The sequence below is a fragment of the Onychomys torridus genome, chromosome 3 (assembly GCF_903995425.1).
Source record: "Onychomys torridus chromosome 3, mOncTor1.1, whole genome shotgun sequence".
Taxonomy (NCBI): domain Eukaryota; kingdom Metazoa; phylum Chordata; class Mammalia; order Rodentia; family Cricetidae; genus Onychomys; species Onychomys torridus.
In genome coordinates, this window is record NC_050445.1 from 149,151,240 (window position 1) to 149,164,763 (window position 13,524).

The 13,524-nt window shown below is 40.4% G+C and overlaps 1 protein-coding gene across 1 annotated transcript in view; it reads right to left on the reverse strand.

The window, feature by feature from the left end:
- Positions 1 to 1,252: 1,252 nt before the first annotated feature.
- Slc15a5 (solute carrier family 15 member 5) overlaps positions 1,253 to 13,524 on the reverse strand; it is a 100,967-nt gene continuing 88,695 nt past the window's right edge. The window contains exons 8-9 of the mRNA XM_036180438.1: positions 5,252 to 5,360; positions 1,253 to 1,397 (exon numbers count right to left, since the gene is read on the reverse strand). Of these exons, the coding sequence (XP_036036331.1) occupies positions 1,253 to 1,397; positions 5,252 to 5,360 (254 nt within the window). The remainder of the gene's footprint in view (positions 1,398 to 5,251; positions 5,361 to 13,524) is intronic.

Consider the following 13,524-nt stretch of genomic DNA (forward strand, 5'->3'; position numbering starts at 1 on the left):
CAAGCTTGGCATTTAACCTTTCATAGAAAGGAAAGTTGTGAGAGTATCAGGCTCTGCTCCGCTGCTTTGCCAGGGATTTATGCAAAACAAAGGATTTGAAAAAGTTGTGGGGAAGAAGCGTTGCCTGTAAGAGCTAGTCTTTTTAGCATGTCTTCCAAACAAACAAGCAAACAGCAAATAGCCGGAATAAGAAAAACACCTGGTGTTTTACAGCTGTAAGAGCATTTAAAAATGCATATTGAAATCCAGTCAAGTGAGCTACATCTTTTATCCCACAGCTTTAAGCATTGGCTGCATCAGCAAGGGGTGCTCAGCCACAGCGAACAATGAACTGGTAAATGCTCTTGCCCATTCCAGCAGAGTCCCAGAGGGGAAGCAGATGGGAGGCACTGGTGAGAACCTTCAATGTTTGGGTACCAATATGGAAAAATTCACATTAGGCTCATCAAGACAGGCAGTGTGGGGGCAAGAAAGAGTCACCTGAAGCAGGGGGCTCAAAATCAAATTTTGTCAGATACTGAGACAAACTTCAACAAGGGGACGGGTACTAATTTTATTCAAAAGAAATAATAATTAACAGTAATAATAAAAGAAGACTGGAGTGAAGGCACCTGGCCTGTAATTCCAGTTCATTGGTCATCCTTGGCTACACAGTTAAGTTTGAGGCCAGCCTGGGCTGCATGATACTTTGTCTCAAACCTAACAAGACCAAATGAAAACAAACCAAGCCACCTCTATTTTTTAACTATTTTAGTGGAATAACAAGTTAAAATATAGCAGAATTATATATACATTTATTGTCTATTTAGACTTATATTACCTATGGTCATACTACCTAGAATGCAATAAAGACTTAGTAAATGTACAGGAAGAAAAAATAAAAACATAATGTTTCTTAGCTTCTAACGACTTTAAAAATATAAGTAAATATTGCACATCACTTTCAACTAATGAACCATTGTAAAGGTTATACAATATGATTGACATGTTGACACAGAAAATGATCATTTTCTGATCAGAAAGTAATCACCAAGGCTTTGAAATCACTTAATTAGTTCAAGAGTACAATATATCAATACAAAAGTATGATAGTTTATTAGAGGATCATAATTGCTCTTTGTAAATAAAGTACATAGATAACATTCAAAGTCACTTTCCTTTATGTTGACTTTCCTAGTAAAATGCATAAAGTGTTTGACTGAAGAAAAAAATAATGGATAGTGGCACTCACAAGACAGAGTCAGATCCAGTTTCACAGGGCTGTCTCCCAGAGATCAATACTTGACGATGTTTCATGTATACTGCCATAAAACTTCAGAGACTTTTCACAGAGAAGAGTTTCTTCACGATTTCTTCCACTGATGCTCTGGGCATTAAAATGATTTAGATTACAATATCTAAAAAAAAAAAAAAAAAGAAAAGAAAGAAAGCGAGCGTTCCTTAGGAGCAGATGTAGATCACTTGATAAATCATCAGCCTCTCTCCCGCACTTGCCTCCCTTTATGATGGTACCGCAGGGCTCATTATTTAAGAGGCAGTCTTTGTTACAGAGACAGGAGAGTTCTATTTAGTACATAGTAAGGCTCCCGTAAGGACCTTTAGATAGTGCTCTCTTAATATTGAGACAAGGTATTGCCATGTAGCCTAAGCTCTCTTGGGACTTGCTATGACTTCCAGACTTGATGGAACTGGGGCAATCCTCTTGCCTTAGCTTCTTAAATGCTGGGATTGTAGGGCAGCACACACCATCATGACCAGCAGGATGGTGTTCTTTTACAACCATCTCTGAGTCTCTTCTGTACTGTCAGTGAGAGAAACCTGGAAATTTTATTGGCAGTGGATTCCATGGCTGCTTGGACACTAACGGCTCATCAGATATGCTATAAATTGTATTGTATTGATCAGACGTACCATGAATTTGGTGCTGAGACCATTGTCAAAGAAGGAGCCTGTGACCACATTTTAAAAACGTTCACTGTCCACCCTAACATCAGAGAAACTTACCTTTCCTGAATATCTTCTCCTACAGTACTACTCTGGGAAGGAGGGATTGTTCCCATTTTATATACTAGAAAACTAAAGTTCAAGTGTAAAACAACGTCCTTATGCTTACATAGGTTTGGACAGAATTAGACTTATTTCTGAAGCAAATCTGCTTTAGTGCACAGTCCCTTATCTTCGCTTGTTCTAATCCCTGGTGCTGGGCATTTTCATTCTTACCTTTCTTTCCATCAACCTCAATCTCTCACTCAATAACCACAGGTATTTGAAGGTTTTAGATTAGACACCAATCTCAGCCCCTTTGTACTAATGGCGTTTCCTTGGTTCAACATTATTTCTTTAGTGCCTGGGACAGTGCTTTACAGGTTGACTGAATGCACGCATGCATGATGAGCTGATAAATTTGTATTCACAAGTAAGGCTTATTTGAATGCAGTCATACTCATGGTCAACTAAACCATATCTCAGCATAAGGATGAGAAGAATAAAGCAGAAGGAAGGGGATGTATAAGGCCAAATTGGTAGGCACTTTAGTATTGCTAAGATTTTTGAGTATTTACTCAAGTTCAACCCTGAGACACTGTAAGAGGTGGAGAAACCAAGGCCTAGCCAGGTAAAGAAGTGTGTTGGTGTTTATATTGCTCATACACTGTGGAACAGACCTTGACATCTCTGACTCTGGAGGCTGCTTCTATGAAGAATGAAGGCAGATTGTTTTGTTGTTGTTGTTGTTGTTGTTGTTGTCGGGGAATATTATTTTAAGGTATGTTACTTTGTTTATGTTACATTTGTTTAACTCTGTGAAGCTGTGTTTCTTTGCCTGTCTAAAACACCTGATGGTCTAATAGGGAACTGAATGGCCAATGGCGAGGCAGGAGAAAGGATAGGCAGGTCTGGCAGGTAGAGAGAAGATATAGAAAGAGAAATCTGGGAGGAAAGGAGGCAGTAGCCAGAGAAGGAGGACATCAGGGGCCAGCCACCCAGCTACACAGCCAGCCACTGAGTAAGAAATAATGAAAAGTCTACAGAAACAGAGGAGGGTAAAAGTCCAAAGACAAAAGCCAGACAGGATAATTTAAGTAAAGCTGGCTAACAATAAGTCAGGCTAAGGCCTGGCATTCGTAATTAATAACTCTCCATGTGTGGAGCAAAAACAACCAACAACAGTTTTTTGTTTGTTTGTTTGTTGTTTTGTTTTTGGAGACAGGATTTCTCTGTGTAGCCCTGGCTGTCCTGGAATTCACTTTATTGTCCAGGCTAGCTTCTAACACAGAAATCCATCTGCCACTGCCTTCCAAGTACTGGGATTAAAGGTGTGAGCTACCACTGCCTGGCCAAGGAAAATTCTTACAAAAAGACTATGAAATAAAAAACTGGAGAGGTGGTATTGGACTGTAAGTTGGCAGATGGAGACAGCAGCTGAAGGGGAAAAGCCTGTGCCTTCAGCTTCTGTTTTCACAACAGAATCTGTTTTCCTACATAGCTGCAAACCCTTGCTGGAGTTTCCAGTGAAACTCTCTGATTTTCTAGCTTCATTTGCAATCTAAGAACCTGGCATGTAGAGAAATTCCATACTGGGGGGGAGAGGTGGAGCTTGTGTGCTTTGGAGGGCAAGAAGTACTTGAATTAATGGGGCTATTCAATTTTAGGTCTGGTTCCTACCCCTCCTTGCAGGGTTTCAGTGTCTCCCATAATGGACCATCAGCGCAGGGAGATCAGGGCTGTAGATGACACTGAGCATCTGTTGACTTTTGACTCAGCAAACTTCTGGTTTGCTGTACCCATCTGTCACCTGGATGCGGATCCAAAAGACATTTAGTAGAAGAATAAAAGACTGATTTGGGCAAGAAAGAGGTAGTGACAAGTGGGAAGATTTTGGAGAAATGTCTACAATAGATAAACGGAGGCAAGTGAGGACAATGAAACTTCAGCTCCTGTGATGTTACACGCATGGAACGTAGCTCTTTACAGAGTTCTCTCCCTAAAAACCAGCAGTCTGTATATTGACGTAATGTACATGTGTAAAGGCTCCAACACGTTAGACAGCTTGCTCCCTGAACACAGCTAGAATATGTCAGAAAGAGAGAGGGAAAGAGAGAGGTGGGGCAATCAATAGATAGATGGATTGTGGGGGGCCATCCCCCACCTCCACAGTTCCCCAGAGTACTCTTGAGTAGAAGCAGCAGGAAGTATTAGTTAGAAGGAAGGATAGAGGGGAGAGAAACAGATAGAAAATACAGGATAGCCTCAGGAAGGTCTAGATCCTAATCCATTGGGCCTCAACTGTCTCTGCCCTAGAGTATTTATAGAAACGCCAAGGGGTGGAGCAAAAGACCTCCCCCCAGCACAGCCAAGTGCAGACATCTCAGACACCTGCACTCAGGCCTGTGGTCCAATCATGCTCTTTATGTAGACCTGCTGGGTAAAGCCACTAGGAAACCTAACAATGGGCTCCAACAATGGATAGCAGATGATATACAGCTACCTGATTCATGGAGGTTCTTTGGCAAATAGGCATTGAATGGATGAAAAATATTTCTGTGATTAGATGGTATTTTCCATATGTTAAGTGTAAGAAAAGTGAGATTATGCACAATGATGATAATATCACATTATTTTGACAACTTAGGTGAGTTTCTAAAACAGTGGTTCTCAACTTGTGGGTCGTGACCCCTTGGGGGACACATATCAGATATCCTGTATATTAGGTATTTATATTATGATTCATAACAGTAACAAAATTATAGTTAGTGAAATAATTTTATGGTTGGGGGTCACCACAACATGTGGAACTGTATTAAAGGTCACAATGTTAACAAGGTTGAGAGCTACTGGTCTAATGGATTTTCACCTATTGACCTTGAAATGGCCACTGCTGATTTAAAGGCTTGAATGGAATCCAAATCTCTAGGGTCATTAAATTCTTAGGTGTTTGTTTAATGATATATTTTTTTTCAATGGTAATGACCTACCCATATGGCCACCTGTAACTCTAAAATAGTGCCACAGTGGATAAAGAAAACCACATTGGCGTCACAGCATGCTTTAGAATGGAATAAAGCACTTATTTATTATGAGAACTGGTGGATAAGGGGAGTCAAAAGTGAAGGTTTTGCTCAGAATAATCCATTAAATTTCTGCAGGATGCTAATTTGTCTCATCATGGCATATGGGATCCCATTGGCTCACTCCTGAGTCTCAGACCAATATTTCACAGAGTCAGAAATTGTTCCTCTTCCCACACACTTACCTCTGCGAAGCCCTCCAGAATCCCAGGATGTTCAGCAGCGTCAAGGATGCCAGCAGGAAGAAGAAGCCTTCTAAATTGCCTTTGTTTAATGTGTTTGGAAACCAATTGCCTGTTTGGAGCAAATGTGTAATTGTTATTCAGTTGCAGAGTTTCAAGTTTCTGTGAATATTTTAGTATCCTGCGATTCATAGAGAGTTGTTCGCCTCAGTAATATTGCCAACATAAGAAAGCTCATCTGAAACTTCATTGCCAAAATTCATTTAATTCTGAATTAATAGAAAAATGATAAGCAGTGCACCCCAATATGTCAGGCTTAAAAGGCAGCAGTCCCTTTCCCTGAGTGGTAAGGGTAATCTTGATTACGATATTAAAATTAATCTGTCATCTACCCTGTGTCATTTATCCTGGGATCTCTTTGTTTAGTACTGTGCCTAACATATGGAATAAATACATATTGAATGAATGAAAACACTTTTCTATGATCGGATTGTCTTCTGCATATCTAATTGTAAGACCAGTCACATGACACATGTAGTTGATGGATGTCACACATTTTAACAAATGAAGTGAATCCAGGGTTCTCTTATGGTCAACTCACTACATGTGTTGGGTAGAAAACATTAGCTCTGACTGGTGCAGAGATTTCTTTGGACCTGATGAATAATTATTCTAGTTTAAAAAATGCAACAAAGAACCTTCACTTCATTATAGCATCAAACGAAGTATTTATGATATCACTCAGGATTCAAGGTAATTAATTTGCTCTTAAGTTTTTAACTTTTGATTTTGGTCTTTGCTATCTATGATTTTTTCCTCTTTCTAAATCTGAATCAATCTTTATTCAATGTATGCTTTCTGCATGCATGTATATATGTGCATGTTCTTGTGTGTTGGGTGCAGATACATGCATGTAGAGTATGTGTAATGGATGTCAATCTCTAGGCTTTTTCCAGTTTTTGTTCAAAACAGGCTCTTATTGGCCTGGAACTCTGCCATGTAGGCCAGGCTAACCCAAGATCTTCCAGTGTCAAAACACAGTCAAAAGAGTGATACATGGTGAACAATGCCTTGGAGAACTGTGAGAGAGGCTTCAGGGGAAAAGGCAGAGGGCCTCTTATCTCAAGTGCATTGTGTTCCCTGGATTGTTCTTGGATGTGATTCTGTACCTCCTGTGACAACACATTCATTTATAAGACATGTTTATTTTTGTTGGATGTTAGAACGTAGCTATAGAACCCGATCTGGTCAGTGTACTCTGAATATGGATATGCCCTCTGCCTTGCTTCCATGCTTTCTCAGATATAATCTACAGTATGTGCCAGGCAATTGTGTTAAACTGGTCTGCCCTGAGAAGGATCTGGGAAAGGCTACTCTGTTAATATCTAGTATATGCTTACTGATATTTATTTATATGTTTTTCTGAAGTCAAACAACCTTCCTTGGATCATTGCTTTTTTGTTGTTGTTACATTTGTGTATAAAAGTCCACTGAAACTGGAGTAAAGTTGTCTCAGAATTATTATACTCTAGTGTCTCCCACCCTCCATCTTTCAGGTCCTCAGATCCTGGGTCCCATAGTCACAGATCTGCATAGGTTGGCAAACGTTGACAAGAGGCACCAGAATCAGGGACCTGCATGAAAAGCTAAGAGAGGACCTGAGGACCCCTCAGCAGAAGGCAAGGGGGATTAGTATGGGCCTAAAATGGGAAACCAGCATCATATACTGAGTTGATACATCATTTCTTAAGTAAGAGTGGGGCTTCAATGTCTAAAGCCCAGCTGCACGAATGTTGGGATCTGATAACAGAATATAATCCTTGGTTTCTTGAAAAGGGCACTCTAGATCCCGGAGTATGGGATCAAGTTAATGAAATACAGTGGAAGCCCACAGACAAGGAGAAAGTAGTCCAGTGCACTTCTGGGTAACTTGGACATTCTTCTACATCATGATATAAATAGTAAGTGGGGATGAGCCAAAGTATTTAGAAAATACCATGACAGATTCTGTACATGAGTATGAGCTCATGTAAACACAAGAAAAAATCTTCCAAGCTAAAAGGGGGATTTTTCTAGCACAAGGTCAGAAGGGACCAAGTGAGCAAAACTGAAACTGAAAATATCAGCTCTGCTCAAGGGCTCAAGGTCGTCTGACACCGCCCCCTCCCCCCAAGATTACAACTTCCTCTACCTGAGGACTTTAATGATGGTGTGAATGGATAGAGGAGGGGGTATTATGTGCTGCCTTTATGGAAGGGAGCACCTTTGTTTTCTGGGAGAGAGGACACATGGCATAAATTGCCGGATTTTGGAAAGAGACAGAGGAACTTTCTAAAATTAGACAGAGGCCTGATGAGCCATATCAAGATTTTGTTGCTTGTCTTTTACAGGCAGTCAATTGTCTTATGGCTGATGGAGAGGCAGGAATGCTTATTGTTAGGCAACTGGCGTAGGAGAACGCTAATGCTGCATGCCACTTGTCCCTTTAGAAAGGAGATAATGAGTACATCCCCCTCTGTGCTGATATTGGGCCAGGACACTGGAGTCTGTGTGTCTGCTTATCACCTCACCACTTCTGGGATGACAGGCATGCACCACCACCATGTCTGCCCTTTTGTGTAGGTTCTAGAGCCCTGACCTCAGGTCCTTACACCTGCAGGCAAGTGCTTCACTACCTGAGCTGTCTCCCCAGCTTCCTCAATGGATTTTGATGCATACTTGCTATTCAACATACTACATAAAATACAGCATATATGCTTTAAACATGATACCCAATTTTAGTCAATACTCTAAAACTAGCAATATGGCCCAGGATTGTGGAAAAGGAGAATCTGTCTCTACAGGAAAGGTCCAACTGCAGTGCTGAGTGCCTAGAAAAACTGAAACAGTTTGACACTGTGACTAGGAGTCCATCCTTTTGAAGGTGTCAATGCCAGTGTCTGAGTCCTCTATCCTCTTAGAGCCACAGCTTCTAAGCTGGTAGTGAAGGGGTTCTGGGACTATAGCTATTGTCTCTGTGCCGAAGGTCTTGAACTTCAGTGCTGTGCTTTGCACGTACTACAGGATGCTTCTGAACTAGAGGGTCTCTCCTGGCCTCTTCCTGGGAAGTGCATACTTTCAAGTCGGATTTGGATTACGTGATCTGCTAAGTTAATAGCCTAAGTAAGACAGCTGTGACTGAGTGCTACTTCCTGTTTAGTCCCCCCCCCCTCTCTTTCTCTCTCTCTCCCCCTCTCTCTCTCCCTACTTGCTCTCACTCTCTCCTTCCTAAAAGAGAATATCTAACAACAAATGTCTTGGTCTGCCCTCTCTTTTGCAGTGTTTCCTGAGCCTCAAGTGTTCCCGCTATGTTGTAAATGTATGAATTGGGATCTGGCTCTGAATAGTCAGTTGATCTCTGCATTCTGACCAGCCGCAGTTTTCTGTAGTGATCTCAGTTTGTTGAAAAGCAGACCAAACCAAAATAAAAAGAAAAGAAAAGAAAGGAACGTGTAGAGCTGGGGAGGTGAGGATGGATCTGGGGGGAGTTGGGAGAAGAAACAAGAGATGAAAATGCTCAAAATACATTGTATGGAATTCTCAAAGAATAAATAAAAATACATTTTAGAAGATTAACCATCACAAAGAAGTTTGATCACTAATAAAACTGTTAGAAAACAATAGCTGCTGTCATTTAACTTCCCAGTGGAACATATTTGTGTCTCAACCACGGAATTATCATGTGTCTGTTACCTTCTTGAATCCCATAAATAAAGTTGATGCTGAAATGGCACACACCTGAAATCCCAGTGCCTATGGGACTGAGGCAGCAGGATTACCAGGAGTCTGAGGCCAGCCTGGGCCTCAGTGCTATCTTAAAAGAAACAAATTGAGTTTAAGGCTGTTTTGTAGGTTATACTACCACATGTAATTAATTAATTTATCATTATTATTTAAAATGTGTGTATGGGTATTTTGCCCACATATATATGTGTGCTATGTGCATTCAGTACTCAAGAATGTCAGAAGAGAGCATTGTATCCCCTGGGACTGGAGTTACAAACAGTTGTGAGTTGCCATGTGCCCCTGGGAATCAAACCCAGATCCTCTGGAAGAGCAGCCAGTGCTCTTACCCACTGAGCCCTCTCTCCAGCCTTTCTCCATCTTATTAATTTGTGTGCCATTGTAGAGGAAATGCCTGATTCTGTTGCTATAGTGACATGATGATGCCTTCATCTAGTGTTTAGATGACTGGTTGCACTGAGCATCTTCCTGTATGTCTGTGAATGAATACTGTAGCCCTGTTTCTCTCTTTTCCTTCTTTCTCTGCATTTCTGTGTCTGTGTCTGTCCCTCTGTCCCTTGCCCCCCATGCATGCATAGTGACTAAAGCTGTACTTGAGTGGGGGAGTTGGAGTATAGGTCAAGGAAAGGTGAGCTAACATCTCTCTTATTTTCAGAAAGAGCTAAGCTACCCCACTCAGCCCATTCACATAGTGCTATTTTCTTTTTCTCTTGAATTAATATCCCAGTCATATTCCTGTCCTTTCCATTTCACTTCAGCACTTCATGTGTCGTGCGATTATACTGTTTTTATCATCATATTACTCTGGCTGGGGTAAGAGGTTTGCAAGGAGCACGTGAGGCCTGAGAATTAACATGACATTAATTCTTCTTGGAGCATGAATTTCAGTCTGTAATAAGTAATTGAAAAGACTATCTTTATATTATAACAAAGTCAAATAAGGGAGAAGAATATAAATTCTGAAATATCTTTGGAGGTAAAACATCATATTTCTAAGAGATTTTGCAATTACAGCAAATACGAGCCTTTCAGGAGGCAGTACCAAGTCTCCTGGGCATGGCAGCACACTTCCATCTGTCACCGGGGACACAGCAGGCATGGATAAAAATCACTGTGACTTGGTATATAGGAATGTGGAGGTGCCAGATGGGAGGACACTGTCCCAAGAAGTTAGAGGAATAAGTGGAAATGTCAACTATTTGTCAAACTCCTCCTTAAACATTTTGTAAGTGGGGTTACTTAATAAAGTATCAAATTGCCACATTCTACTTCCTAATTATCTATCTATCTATCTATCTATCTATCTATCTATCTATCTATCTATTTATCTATCTATCATCTGGTTCTGGGGATTGAACTTAGGACCTTGCACATGCTAAGCAAGTTCTCTACCAGTAATTGTTTTTCCATATTTTTGATTTATTTATTTTTATTTTAGTTTCTGGTTCTGACAAATTTCTGGGCTAGCCTTGGACCTGCTGTGGGGCCCTCACAGTCCTTGAATGCACAGTCCTCCTGCCTTGCCTTCCAGGTATAGCTGGCCTTGGAGACTTACATCACTAGGCCTTGTTCTATATTCCATCTTAAATGTTTTAAGCACCTGTTTATTAAAATATAATGCTGATCTTCACATCAGCCCCACAGTTTTAACATTCTGGATAAAGCTTGCTTTTGTGGTGAAAGCCATGATAAACAAAACCCTTGCTTGGATTGACAGCTTGGGACAAAAATCAAGCCTCAGGTTAGACAGAGTCTTCATAAAACCAAGAGGTTGCTTTATTTAATAGTTGTCTTTCCATAGCAGAAGGCACATTGGGTGTAGGGAGGCATCCAAAGTACCTGGGCTTGAGGCAGACTTTCAAAGTCAACTCTCATCTCTATTATTGAATACCTTTTGTTATTGAGCAAATAACTGAATGGCTTCAGCCTCAGTTTCTCCACTTGAGAACAAAGACAGTAATAACTTCCTCTCTGCATTCTTCTAGGAATCAATGAGATAATGGCTGGGAAATGTTGGGTACAAAAAGGCCTCCCATAAACATCAGGCCATCACCTTCCCTGGCCCCTTGAGAGATCGCTCACACAGCAGTCAGGTACCCTGGACTTGATTTGGGGCTTGTTTCCTATCAGTTATTTCTTCATGCTCTGTGCACCATTTTTTTTTTTTTTTTATCATTATCTCAGGACCGGCTGTAAAATGTTCCATTTAACATCGTCGGTTGACTCAGCTCTTAGTGCTATAACTTTATTTTAGTAGCTTATAAACTTTTATTGTCGTAATTCACATTTGGGCCATTTTTCATCTGACATTTCTAGGAGCTGATTGAAGTTGGGAGCATCCTTGCAAAAGGAGACAAAGTGAAGACTTTAGGTTGAGAAGGAGGCCAAGGAAACTTCTCCAGGACACAGCACAGGAGAGCAGGAAGTTAGCAGGAGGAAGACTGCTGCTGAGCCCCTTTATTGCATGCTATTTGTAAACCATCACAGGAAACCCTCGACGCTTGCTTCAGTGATATATCAAGCTGGTTAACAGAGACTGCTGCACTGCTGAAGTGAGAGAACCTTTGGAATATTTAGCAATGTTCAGCATTTCCATAGAGGGTGCTTACTAACTTCATTTACTCATTGAAACTGATTTTAAAGAAACTTTTGGGTACCAAGAAGTGGTCACTCCAAGTTGCTTAAAAGAAGTTTCTAAGTTAGTGAGGAAAAATGCAAATGGCAGTTATTCTGGAGTATTGGACTTTATACACTCATCAAAATGTCTCTGTTCATCTGAAGTTATCACGGCCATTTCAGAGACAAAGGACGGTAGGTTCCTGTAGACAGTTCCCTCTGTTCTACAGATCGGAGTGTGGAGACCCTGGGCAGAACAGTGAGGCGCCACTGAGCTCCATTCTTACCTGAGTTGATTGTCCCTTGTTGATGCCAAATGCACTACTACCATTATTATTCAACTGACAATTTGAAAAGCTTCTGGGTAGCTGTCTGAAATAACTTGACTAAAATTCCTCTCCAAACCCATAATTCATACCCAATTACTGAGACTCATTCTCAAGACAACATGAGGTTCTAGGAATAATTTTCAGCAAAATATAAACCTGAATGAGAACATACAGGGTGACATACTTTGCACTCCAAATAGCAAGACTTCTAATAAGACAGAAAAATATACTTAGTCCTCTCCGACATAGGCTCTGTATCATAAGTACCAAAATTTCATTTTCTGCCTTGTCTTCAGGCTTCATAGGGCCACAAAGGCTGAGCCATGCATTTTCTGGTTCTTGTTAGACATATTCTCCACCTGCATGGAAAGCATAAATGCTCACATGACAGGCTCTCTGACTAGATGAACTTGCTACCTTTTGCTTCAGCCTTGCCTAATAGATTTCACTTTCTTGCCAATGATAAAGATGACTCCAAGAGATCAAGGGGATATAAATTAGAAAGGAAGAAGTCAGATTATTATTATTTGCAGATGATATGATAGTATACATAGGAGACCCCAAAAATTCTACCAGAAAACTCCTACAGCTAATAAACACCTTTAGTAAAATGGCAGGATACAAGATTAACTAAAAAAAAAAAAATCAGTAGCCCTCCTATATACAAATGACAAATGGGCTGAGAAAGAAATCAGGGAAACAGCATCTTTCACAAGAGCCACAAATAATACAAAATATCTTGGAGTAACTCTAACAAAGCAAGTGAAACACTTGTATGACAAAAATTTCAAGATTTTCAAGAAGATATCAGAAGATGGAAAGATTTCCCATGTTCATGGATTGGTAGGATTAAGATAGTAAAAGTGGCTTTCTTACCAAAAGCAATCTACAGATTCAATAAAATCCCCATCAAAATCCCAACACAATTCTTTACAGACCTTGAAAGGACAATACTCAACTTTATATGAAAATATAGAAAACCCAGAAGAGCTAAAACAACAAAAGAACTTCAAGAAGTGTCACCATCCCTTATTTCAAGCTGTACTCAGAGATATAAAAATTGCATGGTATTGGAATAAAAACAGATAGGTTGATCAATGGAATGAAATTGAAGACCCAGAAACAAACCCACACACTTATGGACACCTGATTTTTGATAAAGAAGCCAGAAATACACAATGAAAAAAAGAAAGCATCTTCAACAAATGGTGCTGGTGTAACTAGATGTCAGCATGTATAATTATTCAAATAGATCCATATCTACCACCCTGAACAAAACTCAAGTCCAAGTGGATCAAAGACCTCAACATAAATCCAATTACACTGAACCTGAGAGAAGAGAAAGTAGAGGCGTAGCCTTGAATGCATTGACTTAGGAGACAACTTCCTGAACAGAACACTGATAGCCCAGGTACTAAGAACAACAATCAATAAAGGGCCCTCATGAAACTAAAAAGCCTCTGTAGGGCAAAGGACACTGTCAATAGGACAAAACAGCAACCTACGGAATGGGAAAATGTTTACATCCAACAGAGGGGTAGTAACCAA